Raw genomic sequence first — 17,969 nt, 5'->3', positions numbered from 1 at the left:
GTATGTACAAAATAAATAAAATGAAAAAAATATTAAATATGCTAAAAATGAAATAGAGTGAAATAAAATAACATAAAATAAAATAAACAAAATATTAAATTAATATATATATAATAAATAATAATATAACATAATTATAATTATATATTGTAAATAAACTGGGCTTAAAACAAATTTTTTTTTATTTAAAAAACTTAAAATCAAAAATAATCTTAAAAAGTTTTCCAACTTAAATATAAATACAAAAAATATAAATAATTAGTAAAAATAAAATGAAACAAAAATACAAAGACAGGAAATAAAATAAAATTAAGAAAAAAACAAAATGAAATGTAAATATTTAATATGAAAAATCTTCTTCTTAATCGGCGTATCCATGCTGGTTGTCGCGATTACATACAAACGTCATTATGATCTTAGTCATACGGTTGTCAGGTCATATTGTTAATGATGTCATTATATTTTTATCTGTTTTTCGCTGCTGCTGTTAGTTCGCCGATTGTTTTGAGGCCTGTCCACTCTTTGATGTTGTCTAGCCATGTCATTTTCTTCCTACCAATTCCTCTTTGTCCTTCAAATTTTCCTTGCATCAGCAGTTTTAAAATATCATACTTGTCACCTTTTGTTATGTGTCCGAAATAAGCGACTTTTTTCCTTTTTATGTCCGTAAGCATGTTCCTAGCGGTTTTGAATTCTATTTAGCACTACGTCATTTGATATTTTGTCATTCTAGCTGATTTTCAACATTTTTCTGTAGCACCACATTTCGAAAGATTCTAGTCGGTGTTTGCTTACGGTTTTCAATGTCCAGGTCTCGCATCCATTTAAGAGTGTTGACCATACAAAACATTTTAAAAATCTTGTCTTTAACCCGATTGGTATGTCCCGGCGTGTCAGTATCTTTTTGATATTCATGAAGGTCGCTCTAGCCATTTCTATTCTGTCTCTTATCTCCTGATGATGGGCCCATTGGTCATTCAGCCATACTCCCAGATACCTGAAACGTTTTACTCTTTTTATTGTTTTGCCACCTATGGTTAGTCTCGCATAGGAATAGTCTCTGCTGCTTCTATTTACAATAATAAATTTGGTTTTGTCAATGTTTATGTTTAGCCCGAAGTCTTTGCTGTATTTTTCAATGAATTGGTAAAAAGAAATAAAAGTTAATTTAAATAAAATAAAAATGAATTGGTAAAAACAAATAAAAGTTAATTTAAATAAAATAAGAAAGGAATAAAAACAAAAGGAAATAATAAAAAATAAATTGAAATGAAATAGAATGCAAAAGAAATGCAAAAAAAACATTCTTAAAAATACTAAATAAAATTAAACTAAGTAAAATAAATTGAAATAAAAAAAAGAAAATATAAAAAATTAATTAAATATTTTCGAATGAAGTAAAATAATCCAAAATACAAAAATTAAATTAAATTAAATATTAAATTTAATTAAATTATATTAAAGAAAATGAAATAAGCTTAAATAAAAAACTTTAAAACAAATAAAGAAAAAATTAAATAAAATTGATTTGGTAAAAACAAATAAAAGTTAATTTAAATAAAATAAAAATGAATTGGTAAAAACAAATAAAAGTTAATTTAAATAAAATAAAAAAGGAATAAAAACAAAAGGAAATAATAAAAAATAAATTGAAATAAAATAAAATGGAAAAAAATGCAAAAAAACATTCTTAAAAATACTAAATAAAATTTAACTAAGTAAAATAAATTGAAATAAAAAAAAGAAAATATAAAAAATTAATTAAATAATTTCGAATGAAGTAAAATAATCCAAAATACAAAAATTAAATTAAATTAAATATTAAATTTAATTAAATTATATTAAGGAAAATGAAATAAGCTTAAATAAAAAACTTTAAAACAAATAAAGAAAAAATTAAATAAACTTGAATTGGTAAAAACAAATAAAAGTTAATTTAAATAAAATAAAAAAGGAATAAAATACAAAAGGAAACAGTAAAAAATAAATTAAAATAAAATAAAATAAAATAAAATGCAAAAAATGCAAAAAGAAAAACATTGTTAAAAATACTAATAAAAATTTAACTATATAAAATAAATTGAAATAAAAAAAAATAAGAAAATATAAAGAAATACAAAAAAAAAAATTAATTAATATAATAAAATGAAATAAAACAAAAAATATAAATTAAACTAAAAACAATTTACTCAATTATATTATAAAAGCTTAACTAAATTTTAATAAAAAAAAAATAAAACAAATAAAATAAAAATTAGTTAGTGAAAATAAATAAAAATTAAATTAACAAAAAAAAGTTTTTTTAACAACAAATTGTGATGCTATATAAAAATAAATTAAAAAAGGTCATAAAAATGAGTTGAAGTTAGTCTCGTATAAGCCATTGCTTTAAGGGGGGAGCCTGGTTTATAAGGTCAAAAAAATCAATTTTTTTTTCATTTTAAGCGATTCCTAATATATTTCAGAATATTCACACATAGTTACAGAGCCTAATTCTCAATATTTCCGTAGATACAAAGCCAAAGGTAGGCGAGCGTTAGGTAGTTACGCTGTGACCGGCCAGCTATAGTACAAACTTTATCTTCTTTTCTCGACTTTTCTTTTTTATGATTTTTTTAAATTTGCGTACATGACTGAAAAAAAACTAATGAACCTTTTGAAATGAATCATATCTTGTTCCCTTCAGTATTAAATTCTCTTCTATTTGAACTAACAAAATAGATAAAAAAAAATTTTTCAAGATTTTTATACCAAGTTGAAGTGAATTTTTTTTTATAGAAAGGCATTTTTTTTTTAATAAAACCTCCAAAAAGTTGAAATTTTGGAATTTCTCTCAGTTTTCTTAGTTCATCTAGAATAAAAATCATAATAATTAGAAATCCATGTGAATTTTTTGCTTTAGATAATAATTACGAGCTGTATCTTGTACGCCAGTTGGAAACTTCAGCGTTGCAGCGCTCTACTAATTTCTATGTTAAACATTTTTTTCAACTTATTTTAACCAGTACAAAAATTTTTTATACTTTTTAAATGTTCATTAAAAGATAGAAAAAACTTTGCAGTACTAAATTAATTTTTTCCTCAAAAAAAAAAAAAAAAATCGCAAAGAGATGCAATTTTTAGACCTCATAAACCAGGCTCCCCTCTTAATTTTAATGTGATATTAACAATAATTCACTTCTATCCTCAACTAAACATGTGCAATATCACTTCGAAATTTAAAAATCTGATGCTTTTTTTTCATATTAGGTGTATAAATAGATTTCCGCAGTTTTCAACTTATAAAAAATTCAATTTATTATTAAGCAATCCTGCGTTAACTTTTGTTCATTACTTTTTCCCCATCTTTCCGGGACTCATTCCTTCGGATACCACATCGCACAGTGTATGATTTTGCCAATATGGGGGGACTTAATTCGGTTGTAGGCGTAGTTTAAGAACTATTGCCTTGAAATTTGGTTGCGAGCTCTCATTTTCCTAGAGAGGGTTGAGTTCTAAGGTTAGCAACTGTGGAAAAACTACTCCACCATATACAAATTTTAATTTTTTTTTAATATAATGAATTATGATAAATAGGTAAATTATTAAAGTAATTAATTTTTCTATTGGAAAGTTATAAATATAAAAAAATAAAAAGAAAATTGTTTGTTGTTGTTTCTAGGGTTGCATTTCATAATCAGTATGAAAAAATTTAAAAGCATAAAACATAAAAATTCTGGAAATTGTTTTTCTTGTCTTCCACAACTTGTAGTAGAAGGCGCAGCATGAATCAAAAACTCTGTAGCATTAATTTTTACATTCAGCCAATCAGAATTAACATGCAAAAATCTGAGTTCACTTAGTCGAGATTTATTCAATTTCTCTATTATTTCAGCTTTTTTAAACGTGTTTTTAACTTTTCGTAGTCCATATCATTTCCATAAACTGCTAAGTCGTAATTTCAAACCGATTTAAAATTTTACCATTTTCTTATTGCTTAACTAAAATTCAAAACCGCCTGGTGTGGCACTATATTTCCTTCGTTTTGTGAGCATTCATCGTAAAAAATTATGGTTTTGGGCAAAATTTTAGCAAGATTTTATTTCTTGAGTTAGTATCTGGAATCTATCTACTTAACCCACTTAACTATGCAGTGTGAATCCAATTTTTGATATCTTCATATGATGAAAAATGCTACCTCAAGAAGTTATGTGCCAACGACCAGAACAGGTGATAATCGGAAGGCACAATGCTTGGTAAATATGGAAGAGAATAATTTTGTCAGATTCAGCGCACTTAACAGGGCTAGTTTACTGGGGCGGCAGTCGTTGGTCGGTAAAAGCCTCAGCCATTCCGGTACGTAAAATTGGCTTTTATGAAAAGGAAGGAGTAATTGTGTCATATCTGGAGTAGAAAAGGGCGGATTTCGCAATTCTTGGCTTATCCTCGCCAATATGTGTATTCTAAGGAAAAAATTAATATAAAGCATTAAATTAATGGTTTCCACAAATGAGTTTATTTGCAAAAAAACTGACATTTTTACTCAAAAAACTCATTATCTGAATATGGAGGCAATTGAAATACGTCTGTATGTATGTTAACTTAGTGTAGTCAGCTGTTTAACTTCTGACCAACGGAAATCAACCAGAGGTAATTTTTTACTGTTTATTTTATTGGATGGTTGATAACTTTTGCTACGGTTATGATAACTTATAATTTACTTTTGTAATAATGGTTTCCTTATTGATTGAAATAAAGTAAGCCAAATAGCAGCAAATTAGCAAAAAATAATAATTCATTATTTATATGGATATGTATGTAAAGCGTCGTTTATTATTATTCGCTATATATCATTATTTTATGCTATCATACATTTATCATCATATTATTATATTATATTATTGCATATTAAAATGCACGATATTTTTTTTATGGTGAAAATTCGCAACACCAGCGAAAAAAAATATCGAAAAAAAGTTCGAGCTTACAATTTGTTATACTAAAATTTAATAAGCTATAAAACCACGTACTGTAAATTATAATTAAAACCCGCGGAATGGGGATGTAAAAGTTGTGGGATTTTTCAAATTTGTATATAAAATTTTAAAGTTGGGTTTATATGATTGTTGTAAGGCAATAAACTACACCTTCACAAAAAAATAAAATGATGGTATTTGAAAGGAAAAAAGAAAAGTAGTCAAAACGGGTCAAAAAGTTGAGATGGTATCATTTTGTTGTTTTGTTGTAGCAGAATAAACATTTCCCGTACAAGTACGGGGAATTCTGCTGGAGTGACAGTCTTTGGCCGAATATAAATTCGAGTCGCTCCGATAACGTAGAACTGACTGTCGTGGGAACGCTATGATTTGTCGCGGGGTGTCCATATATAAAGACGAATAATTGATTTTAAAGCACTCTCAATGAGAGGAAAACCCGAGTTTAGTTCTCTCTTCATGACATTTTTCTAGCCTGTTCTAATTAAAAGTAATGTTTATAATATACATATTTTAAAAATTAGTGCTATAATTCGCTTAGTTTTATTTAGCTTTACTTTTTTGACGTGATAACGTCTTATAATTCGATACAGCCGGCAGCACGTACGAAAAAATGTGTCGTTATCTTGCTCATGGTCGTTACCTTGCTTGAACTGCAAGCGAGAGCACGGAACGAACGACAAAGAGCACAATCGGCCCCCGCGTTCGGCAACGTTCGACATCTGGCTCTCTCCTACTTGAGTGCGCATATATATGTATGTATATGCGCATTTGTATATAAATTCACATATTTGTCTTTGCATATGCCTTCTTCCTGGGTACATGGTAATGAATGAAATGTTGAGAATAGGACGATGAGAGGAAAAGTAGGAAATATGAAAGGGAGTGTTTCGAGTGGAATGTTTCTTGGAAAAGTCAAATCGATGATGGTGCCTCTTCGTGTTGTTGACTTATTTACGACTGATGCACAATCGAAATTGAACATATCTTTCATGAATTTGATAAATGTTTCGCCATTTTTCACGTTTGTGTAAATGTAACTTGACCTATTCCATTGCGATTCCATTTACCCCTCCTCTATATCCATACAAAATATCTATCAAACAAATAAAATTAAAATTTTGTTTTGAAAAATGCAACCATTCCATTAGTATTTTCTTATGACGTTGTCACGTTAAACTATCGTCAGTAAACCGACTTTACAGACAACCTCTTTTTTAACATCTGGTCGCATTACCCCCGATTGCGGTTGTTGTTGGTGTTCTTCTGCTTTCAGCAGTCACATCTCTCTCTCGCTACCGCAGTGTTGCCTAGCTTTGGTTATAAAAAGGCACTAAAATGCCCATTTAAGAAAAATAAAATACCAAATTTTTTATTAATTTGCTTAAAGAACTTTGTATGCGTGAAAAATTGTTTTTAAAATGTGCGTTTTTTTAAATAAATGTGTTATTGATATGTACAATTTAATTTATGAGTTTTTTTGTTAAGAGAAAACAAGGAGTGGAATAAAAACAATATTTGTCAATGCCTGGTAAGCGAACATCTCTCAGTTCTCATAAAATTTAATTGGAAGATGAGATGCAGGTTAGCAGTAAATTAGCAGCTGAGAGCAGTGGAAAAAATACATTTGGTTTTCCAACTTTCCTACAAATATATAATGATTTTTTAATCATGGACCATTTGGGGTGGCTTTACTTTGTTAAGTCAAAGACTTTTTAATTATTATACTATATATAGCTTGTTTCTGTGGAATAAACGTGGCCATTGCAAGTCGCTTAAATATTAAATCAGAAGTCTAACTGTTATAATTTTTTTTTAAAGAGGCATTAAATAGTTGTTATTTTTCACCGACATGCAGTCAGTCAAAAAAGTTAAAGTTTCATTTAATTTTTTTCAGTCAAATAAAATTTTAAATTTCTATATTTAACAGAAAAAACATTAACTTTTAAGTTTTACTTTAATTTTTAACCGAAAAAATAAATATTAAATTTTACCTTTACTTTTGACCGAAAAAATAAATGTCAAATTTAATTTATGCTTTGGACCGAAAAAAAGAGATATCAAGTTTTAATTTTGCTAAAAATCATAGTAGTCAAGTTTTAATTTTTATTTTTTACCGAAAGAAATACATATTACTTTTTAACTTTTATTTTTAATCGAAAAAATAAATGTGAAATTTAATTTTTTAATTTTGACCAAAAAAATAAAAGTAAAGTTTTAACTTAGTAAAGTTTTAACTTTTATTTTTAGTCAAGTTTTAACTTTTATTTTTAGCCGAAAAAAAGAAGTCAATTCAATTTATAACCGTAAAAACAAACATCAAATTTTAGCTTTACTTTTGACCGAAAGAATAAACGTCAAATTTAATTTTTGCTTTGGACCGAGAAAATGGAAATCAAGTTTTAACTTTAATTTTTAACCGAAAAAAAAACAAATATCACTTTTTAAATATTATTTTTATTCGAAAAAATAAATGTCAAATTTAATTTTTTACTTTTGACCAAAAAAAAAATAAAGTTCAAGTTTAACTTTTATTTTTAGTCAGGTTTTAATTTTTTTTATTTTAACCGAAAAAATAAATATCACTTTTTAAGGTTTATTTTTAATCGAAAAAATAAATGTCAAATCTAATTTTTACTTTTGACCAAAAAAAAAATAAAAGTCAAGTTTTAACTTTTATTTTTAGTCAAGTTTTAATTTTTATTTTTAACCGAAAAAAATAAATATCACTTTTTAAATTTTATTTTTAATCGAAAAAACAAATTTTAACTTTTGACCAAATAAGTCGTAACTTTAACTTTTAACCGAAAAAATAAATATCAAATTTTAGCTTTTACTTTTGACCAAGGAAATAAAAGTCGAATTCCAACTTTTACTTTTAATCGAAAAAACAAATGTCAAATTTAATTTTTACCTTTGGCCGAAAAAAATTAAAGGTAAATTTAAATTTTTACTTTTGACAAAAAAAAAAATAGAAACCAAGTGTTAACTTTTGTTTTTAACCGAAAAAAATAAAAGTTGGATTTTAGCTTAAAAATTAATTATTATTTAAAATACACTGTTACTCATAGGTACTCATGATCATAGGACTAATATTCCTTGATTAAAAAGCATCGCATTGCTTTTTTGAATTCAAATTTCGAAAATAACTATTTTCGATCCCTGTATTAAAGTGAAAAAGTTTCACACGATTTTATTAAAAGCCCTTTCACCTTTACTCAGCAGAAACCACTTGATCGTGCAACCGGGATCGCAATTTTCGTGCATTCACAATGAATTTTTTCCAAAATATTCGCAATGCTCGATTTAACCCCAAGTCAGCTAAGCCGACTTTGGTTAAAAATAAATTATGAAGTCGTCATTCGTTTAAGTTACCACCAGTTAAGGGAATATTAAACAGCCATTGAGAAAATAGCCCCCCTAGAAGTAGTGCCTTCTCTACGGTTACAACGCCAATCAAATTATGCGAAAGCATAATTTGCATAAAATTCTTTTCCAATGACTTATTGCGCCGACCATACACAACATGTCCCAAAAGCAACAACAAGGTCTACGACATTCCTTCACACAGACAAAAACTAATAGAATGCTAATAATTTGAAATAAAAAATATTTAAATTAACAATCAATTGTTTGTTATTCTGAATAAATTATCAACGAGCATCAAAGAGCTACGCGAAAAAATTCAACTGCGCATGCCGGCAATGCGAAGACAATAACAATGAAACACCGAGAAAAAAATATTAAAATAAAAAACTAAAAATGCGTTTGGGTAAAAATTTAATATCCAAGCAGCTATAATTATACATACCCACGCATATAAAAACAAAATATAGCAACAACAATAAATAAGTAAGAAAAATGGACAGAATAGTGCTGCTGTTTGAATATTGGCGGGGACAAGTAAGGGGTGCAGAAGGTTATGCGGACTTCAAGTCACACAAGACTTGACCGAATGAAATCTAATAAAAAGGCGCAAATTTGTTGTAGCCGCAATTCTCTTTATAAGTATATTACTTGTATTTGTACATATGTATGTATATTACGTATGTGTGCATGCAAATGAGAGCGCCGGACAGCCATAGCAAAACATGGCAAATAACAATAAAATATAGCTGAAAAAACGAAATAAAAAATAATAATAACAATAACAACAGTGATACGTAATACCATCAGAAGTGACCGACGTGACCAGCGCCTGTGGCGCAAACAAAAAAACGAGCACAATCGCTGCTACTTAAACAATAAAAATGCAAAAAAATAACAACAATCATGCATAACAGTATCACAGATCTTTGAAATTGTTAAAATACCATTAATACTATAATCTACATACATACATACATAATATACATACATACATTTGGCTGTGTAACCATGAAAATGAATTCGCAAACACAAATCGTCAAAAAAAAGTGTAGCCAAGTAGAGTAAGTCACCATCCACGATCATCCACGATGAGTCCATAGTCGTCCACAGTCAGTTTCCCGTTGAGATTCACCCATCCAACACGCAGCAACAAAATGTTGAGCACTTGGAGCGCGTAAGTGTCGACCTGCATTTGCACTGGAATTCGTTTTTTTATTCCAATACTCACGTATTTACATATTCATACCCATGCCACTGTGCGCATTTGCATTTGAGTGTTTATGTGCATGTAACTGAATTCGAATATGTAGTGGATGTTGGCCCACGCGGTACTTCATAAAATTGGGTTCTGAGTTTAACAAAAAAAAAAAATTTATAAGTTTTAGAAAATATTATTGAGTAAATAGTTGTTAATTGCCAGAAAAAAAATCCATTTTAATAAACATAAATTCTTCAGTTTATACGCTAGTGTTTACTTGTGTACTAATGGCTAAAGCAAAGTTATTCAGACGAACGGCTGCAGTCGGTGCAATGGCAGCGCTAGTGGCGGCTTGGGCTAGCCTATTACAACGGCGCACCCCTCCTAACGTCTCTGTTGTCGGTGGCAAAGAAGGACGGTAGGCCATAAATGAGTATTAACGCAAAGTTTACGACTAAAGCTATAATTAGCGTAAGAATTTAAATCAGAAAATAAACTGATTACAGTGGCCTCTATTTAGCGTGAGCGATTACTGAGTACATATGTACGTATGTATGTTCATATGTAATACTTTGTTTAGCGGTTTTTACTCAATGATAACGCCACACCATAGAATACATTCACACGTACATATGTAAATATGCCTGTGCATGTGGATAAGGTGTTTCAACAAGTGCGATTAGTTTTATACCCGGCGCAATACGAAAGTCTGTTTTTTCCAAATACATACAAACGTTATTTCCACAGCTGAGTGGTTGCTGCTGTGATTACACAGGTCTGCAAAAAAATGGGTTCGGAATGTTCTATAAAAGTGTTGGGTCATTTTCGAAGTAATTTGTTGCGTAGAATCCGAATCTGGAATCCAAAAAATTACTTCGAAAATGACCCTACACATTCCTAGAACAAAACGTTGTTGACCTGTGTTATTATTGTTGGTGGTGATGGTGGTTGTTGTTGTTGATGTTTTTGTTGGGGGTGTAGTTGTTGTTGTTGTTGGAGTTGTTGTTTTTGTTGGGGGTGTGGTTGTTGATGTTGTTGGTGTTGATGTTGTAACAACAGAAACATTCTCTCTCTATACATATTCGGGCAGTGCCAGTCATAGATCGGTTATAAATCCGGGCCGTTCCAGTAATATAGAACCGTCTATCGAGGGAATGTCCAGCTCTGAATCGTAATGATTCCTTTAGAGATTAAATGACTTTTGATTATAAGTGCTACAACAACAAACAGAAACTACAAGGAATTTGTAGCAGACTAAATTGGTTCAATTACGTTCTGGATACTGTAGCAGGTTAAGCTCCTACTTATCCAGAATTGACCCCGGCATAGCAAACATATGTTCTATGTTCGGCACTAATCACCTTTTCACATGCCTCATCAATCCTACTCACCTAACACCCCTCTCCCTCTGGACGCCACCTTTCGAATCAGCAAGTTTCCTAAGCCTACTGTTAGATGAACTACACGAAGACGGCCGGTGACTATCATACATCTCACTGACAGGGTTTGGTAAGCTGCTACAGTATCAAGAAATTGAATCTTCAATTCCGGTTCACATCATAAAAACGGTTGACAGCTAAAGCGCAAAAACATTTTTCGATAGTCCTAATTCGCGGTCCAAATTCCGCAAATTGAGTCTAGCTCCATAAATGGAAAATTTTGGCTAATCTTTGATAAGTTTACGCATAATTTTGACCGCAATATTTTTAATCTCAAATTTAATTTCAGAGCGTATTATAAACCCTGAGCTCATACCAAGGCGAATTCATAGATGGTGATTTTGGTAGAGTAACAGTAACATTTACAGTGGCTCAATAAAGAACTCGGACAAACCTTAGTTAAAACTTTGTATAAAAAACACTGCTACAATAAAGGCAATTTGAAACAATATCTTTCGATTTCTAAATGCTTTATTTATATAATTTAAGAAATAACAAAAATATAAGATAAGTCGTGTGCACTTGTTTTACAATAACAAAAAACTTTCACGCCAAAAAAGAACTCGGACATCTGGTATCACTTTGTAATTTCTGACAGTTTAAATGGGGGAATCCCATTTTTTAAATTATATATAGTAGCGATCGACAGTTTTAGAAGTAAATTGTGTCAAGTACGCATTTTCTTTTTTCTTTTTTGTAAAATGAGTCGACAACGTGGCCAAACTTCGGTGGAAGTGCGAAAAATAATTATTGAGCAACATAAAAATGGAAAAACCATGCGTGAAATCGGCAAACTTTTAAATCGACCGCGATCAACTGTATGTGACACCATAAAACGCTTTAAAGAAACAAAATCTGTAGAAAACAAAGTGAAAACAGGACGGCCAAAGCTTTTTACGGACGCTAACGAGCGGTGGATAGTAAACCATGTCAGAGCAAATCCTCATTTAAGTACTCCAAAACTTACAACACAAGTTAAAGAACATCTTGAAATTGACTGCAATCCAGAAACTTTGCGATTAGTTCGAAGAAAAAAAAACGTCAATGGTAGAGTCGCAAGAAAAAACCCCTACATTAGTAAGGAAAATAAAAGCAAACGAATTAATTTTGCAAAACCTATAAAAATAAAGACATTGAATTCTGGAAAGATGTGATATTTTGCGACGAAAGCAAATACAACATATTCAGATCAGATGGGCAGACGTATGTATGGAGGAAGCCAAATGAGGAGCTGAAAGAGAAAAACCTGCGTGCCACTGTTAAACACGGTGTGGGTTCAGTGATGGTTTGGGGATGTATGTCCGCCTCCGGACCCGGAAATCTTTGTTTTGTTGATGGCATAATGGATCACAAGCAATATCTTTCAATTTTAAAAAGAAATTTAATTCAAAGTGCTAAAAAATTGGGTATAAAGGAACAATTTTATTTTTACCAAGATAATGACCCCAAGCATAAGGCGCTTGATGTTCGCTTGTGGTTTATGTACAATATAACTGCCCGAAAGTGCTCGAAACTCCACCACAGTACCCTGATATAAACGGCATTGAGCATTTATGGGCGCATTTGGAGAATAAACTCAAAAATCACAAAATTTCAAACAAAAAGGACCTTGAAGCTGCTCTTAAGGACGAATGGGCTAAATTGATCCTTCCGTTTGCAGAAATTTGGTGGAGTCAATGCCGAAACGACTAAATGCTCTTATTAAATCCAAAGGGTTTCCCACAAAATATTAATTTTTATTTTTATTGGCTTTTAAAGTAAAATTAATTTCCATGCCCGAGTTCTTTTTTGGCGTGAATTCTCCTCATTTTGAAAGTTTTTTGTTGTTGTAAAAGAAGTGCACACGACTTATCTTATGTTTTTGTTATTTCTTAAATTATATAAATAAAGCATTTAGAAATCGAAAAATATTGTTTCAAATTGCCTTTATTTTAGCAGTGTTTTTTATACAAAGTTTTAACTAAGGTTTGTCCGAGTTCTTTATTGAGCCACTCTATATGTATTTGGTTTTTGCAATTAGATGGTTCGAATGTCAAAATTTGAATAGGAATCTTAGAAACAAACAAGGCAAGAGCAAAGAAGCAGAGCGCTTTGACACTCGACAAAGCATACCGAACAAAAAACCAAATTAGCTGCCATAAAGCAGTCACCTTGTGTCTCATACACTTTGGAAAACGACTATTATCTCCATACAATGTATCCATTATTTTTCCATACATTTTTGCACAAATGATTTAAACTATTTTAACGTCGATCTTTAGCTCCCGGCTGCTACGACTAATAAAATGCCGGTCTACTTCGGTTATTTTTGTGATTTTATCGACTTTTTCTTTAACATCAAAAATGCCTGAACGGGATCGGCGAAACCAAATTGCACGTAATTAGCTGTTAAAGTATCGGCACGATAAACATCGTTCACAATTTCTGTAAAATGTACCAAATTTTCCCTTTGTTGACTTCCATTGCTAACACCCTGTAACTCACAACTGAATGGATCAACACAAAACAGTAAAATAATTTTTTTTAGTATGAAATGCCAGCTTAGCAACGAGCATAAAAGTTAAATTGTTTGACCGATACTTGACGAAATATCGATCACCAAGAAAATAATGGATTTATTTTGCCGCAAACTAATATATTCCGGTTATTCCTAGGTGGAACATTGGGCTCAACAAACAGATTATAATTTAATTTATTTGAAAATAAAAATTTGATTTGACCCCACGAATAGCCTGCTTTCTGCGCTTCCACATCCACCTGTCGCCTCCAGATGTTGGCTGGTCTCTCGCGTCTGCGACAGCTGTTAAAATTTCATGATATTTTCTATCATAATCCGTGAGCGACGCTACATTTGTTATTTTCAAAAAAGAATTTGTTGTTTTTATTTGTTGTATAATTTTACATTTTTTGATGGGGAAAAATTCTGTTCAAGCGAAACAATGGCTTGAAAAGTGTTATGGAGGCTCGGCTCCATCAGAAACAGCAATAAAACATGGTTTGCTCATTTCAAACGTAGAGACACCAATGATGCACAACGCATCAAAAAAATCCACAAAATGATCGAAAAATTAGTATTGGCATTTGACTATGACTAATTGAACTTCGACGGCCGCCGTAGCCGAATAGGTTGGTGCGTGATTACCATTCGGAATTCACAGAGAGAACGTTGGTTCGAATCTCGGTGAAACCAAAATTAATAAAAACATTTTTCTAATAGCGGTCGCCCCTTGGCAGGCAATGCCAAACCTCCGAGTGTATTTCTGCCATGAAAAAGCTCCTCATACAAATATCACCCGTTCGGAGTCGGCTTGAAACTGTAGATCCCTCCATTTGTGGAACAACATCAAGACGCACACCACAAATAGGAGGAGGAGCTCGGCCAAACACCCAAAAAGGGTGTACGCGCCAATTATACATATATATATTAGGGCGGGCCGATTTAAAGATCGCTCATTGCTCTGTGAAAATCGTATTCTAGGGATCAAAATAAGAAACTTTGCCGAAGGAACCATACCTCTAAAACGAATTCTAATGTCCCCCAATTTGGGTCGAACGAAAAATCCCACTTTGACCCATTTAGAGTGCTCCAATCGAGTCCAAATGTATGACCGACCCCCACTAACTTTGGACGGCCGATCCACCCATGCCAGTGGCACAACCCCTGGAACTCCCCTGGGGAGTTTCCCATACAACCATTTCAAAATATCACCATTTTTGGCCTTTACATGAGAACAGAAACTAAAAAGTTCGAAGCAAATTGGGGGACATCAGAATTCGTTTTAGAGATATGTGTTTTCTTTGTAAAGGCCAGGACTTTTCAGCCCATGTGTTACATATACCAAAAATTCACTACAGGGTCCGCCACTAGAAGTGTTACCAACTTTAGACCGCTGGTGCAGCTGATGTACGGGCATTAGCTGTCTGTTAGTTGGCTAAATGACAGTTCAGAGCATTGTTTACACGCGCGGAAGCATTTTGCCGAGATTAAACGCGAAAAAAGAAAATTAGTAATAGTGTGATTGCATTATATTTGGCTGCGATTCTTCGTGAGCTCGAGCGCCTTAAAGTACATCAAGTTTTTGTTTATCGCCCATTACTTGTTACAATGATACTGGTAGCATCGCAAAACGTCATGGAGATGGTTATCAAAAGACTGCAACGTCACGTGAAATGGTTCAAAAAGTGAAAAAGCGACTTGAACGAAATCCCCGACGAAGTGTTAATCAAGTGGTGAAAGAACTGAAAATATCTGACCGGAGCATCCCCCGCATACTGAAGAACGATCTCAAAGTGAAGCTTTACAAGGTCCAAAAAGCGCATGGTCTCACACCAAAGCAGCAATGAGTCAGACTTGAGAGAGCGAAGGAGTTGTTTCGCTTACCTGAAAGCGATCGATTTCTGACGAGAAAATTTTTCAAATTGAGCAATTCGTAAACCCCCAAAACGATAGGGGTTATATAACCGACGTTCATACGAGAATTTGAGTCATCGATTGGCGACCAGGAGGCAGCACCCACCACAGGTAATAGCTTGAGGCGCTGTAACCGCAGATGAGTGCTGTCCAATCGTTTTCATCGAGCCTGGCGTCAAGGTAAAAGCGAAATATTATCGGAAAAGTGTTCTGGAGGTTACTTTGAAGCCGCGGGCAGACAAACATTTCGGTGGCACACCATGGATGTTTCTCCTGGACTCGTCACCGTCTCACTAAGCTCGAGTGAATCAAGAATAGCTAAAAAAACAACGAAACTTCATAACGTGCACACAATGGCTCTCAAATTCACCAGACGCGAATCCGATGGCTTATTCTCTTTGGGCCATTTGGGAGAGCAAGGTCCGAACTAAAAGATTCATCAATCTCGAGGCGCTGAAAAAAGCCATTGCCCGCCAATTGGGCAAAAATACCTGAAAGTCGCATTCGGGCAGCTTACGATTCGTTTCTGGACCGTCTCAAAGCCACAGTCGAGGCGAAAGGTGGTCATATCGAGCAAAAGTAAATGATTTTTAATTTTGTATTATTTTCACACTTTTTTATTTTGAATTGAATAAAAGTATCTTTCCAAACCAAATTTATCTCGTTTTTAATTGGTTACACTTCACGTGCCGGACCCTGAATTTCTAAAACGTACTTTGAGTATATATCACATCTACATTTAGTCATTCGAATTTAACATAAATGCATACGAACTTAAAGCCGGCACTATCAGTTGCTAACGAGTGACCCTATACACACCACACTCGTATGTACGAAAACACGCACTCGTCTGTCTATCTGTTAGAAGTTGCTTAGACGCAAAGACGACAACGTCGGGAAAATACGGGCATTTGGTGATAATGGCAGCGCGCATACTAGTGGGTGGGTGGTGGCGTGCGCATGAATTCTGTGCATACATACAGACGTAAATACGTATTTTTCAATTGCACGATTTTCAATGATACAATGCATTTTTCTTGAAAAGCTTCCGACAACAACTAAGTTTTTGGCACTTTCAATCATGTCCGCATATGTACATGCACATACATACATATGTATATGAGAGCATACATACGTACGAGTACATACTTATCTCATTTGGCAAATCACACATTTTTCATATAGCAACGTTGCATAATGTATACACTTTCCTACATAGTTGATTATCAAACAGCTGATTTTCATATTCTTTCGCATTTGCAGTCTAAAGTCAGTGTGCCCTGCGGCGAAGGCAAAATCAAAACAAACAAATATGAGGACCAACCAATTGGTAATAATTCGGCATGGCGAGAGCGAGTGGAATAAGATGAACCTCTTTTGTGGATGGCACGATGCGGATTTGAGTGAACAAGGTAAATGAATAAAATTAAAAACACACATCCATACATACATACAAAATATATGTGCACAGTCATATGTATGTATGTAAAGCGTTTTTCAGCAAGAGCGCTTCAACTTTTTTTTTTAATAAAACACAAACGGTTTGACTTTTTTAACTAATTTTTTTTTTATTATCGAGTTTGAACATATACATTTAAGTATGAAATTCGATTTCTTTTGCATGACCACCGCGTGCACGTTTTACGAAGTCCAATCGTTGAACCCAATTTTCGACCACTCTTTTGCATAAATCGGCCGAAATTCCAGCAATTTCGCGTTCAATATTGGCTCTGAGCTCACAAATCGTCGCCGGCTTGTTACTGTATACCAATGACTTCACATAACCCCAAAGAAAATAGTCTAGAGGCGTCAAATCACACGAGCGCGGCGGCCATTCGACCGGTCCATTTCTGGAAATAATGCGCTCATCGAACTTACTCTTCAACAAATCAATTGTAGCGTGTGCTGTGTGGCTTGTGGCCCCGTCCTGTTGAAACCACATGTTGTCTAAGTCCATACCATTCAATTGCGGCCAAAAATAATCGTTTATCATGTCGCGGTATCGATTTCCATTCACAGTAACGTGGCGATCGTTCTCGTCAACGAAAGAATATGGGCCAATTACACCGCCGGCATGTAAACCGCACCAAACAGTGATGCAACGGTGCCTCATGAATCACGTGTGGATTGCTTTCTGCCCAGTGACGCATATTTTGCTTGTTGACAAAGCCATTGAGCCAAAAGTGAGCTTCATCACTGAAGATGATTTTTTGGAAAAAATCTGGATCAAGTAGCAACAACAGAACGATTATTTTCATAAAAAATTTGTACGATTTGCAATCGTTGCTCAAGTGTGTAGCGTTCCATGATGAAATGTATACTAATGAAGTTTACAAATGACAAGCGAAAAATAAAAAATATTGCGTCGTTCGCCCTCCCTATCGGAAAAAAGTTGAAGCGCACCTATTGAATAACCCATTATATGCACAACTACAGTCTTGCGCAGTATTTGAATAGACTTTCAAAGATAAGGAAGTCGAAATTTGGTACGGACCAAACTTTTTATACCCGCGCAGATTTTATTAGGATTGCTTTTCCATTGCTACCTCGATAAATTTGCTTATAATGTCTAAGTGCGT

At 32.8% G+C, this 17,969-nt stretch overlaps 1 protein-coding gene across 5 annotated transcripts in view; it reads left to right on the top strand.

Moving 5' to 3' along the window:
- The window catches only part of LOC128855762 (2,3-bisphosphoglycerate-dependent phosphoglycerate mutase), a 62,612-nt gene that overhangs the window by 7,416 nt on the left and 37,227 nt on the right, over positions 1–17,969 (top strand). For 2 of the 5 annotated variants that reach the window (XM_054090930.1, XM_054090929.1), the window contains exon 2: positions 16,654–16,802. In XM_054090930.1, the coding sequence (XP_053946905.1) occupies positions 16,703–16,802 (100 nt within the window). In that variant the 5' untranslated portion in view covers positions 16,654–16,702. Of the gene's footprint in view, positions 1–9,409; positions 9,517–9,565; positions 9,741–9,798; positions 9,959–16,653; positions 16,803–17,969 lie in introns of those variants that run through there. The other 3 variants (XM_054090927.1, XM_054090926.1, XM_054090928.1) reach the window with 3 other exon arrangements.

This window comes from Anastrepha ludens, chromosome 2 (assembly GCF_028408465.1).
Source record: "Anastrepha ludens isolate Willacy chromosome 2, idAnaLude1.1, whole genome shotgun sequence".
Lineage (NCBI taxonomy): Eukaryota > Metazoa > Arthropoda > Insecta > Diptera > Tephritidae > Anastrepha > Anastrepha ludens.
The sequence above is the reverse complement of the archived record's forward strand: the minus strand, read 5'-3'. Positions and strand labels throughout refer to the sequence as shown.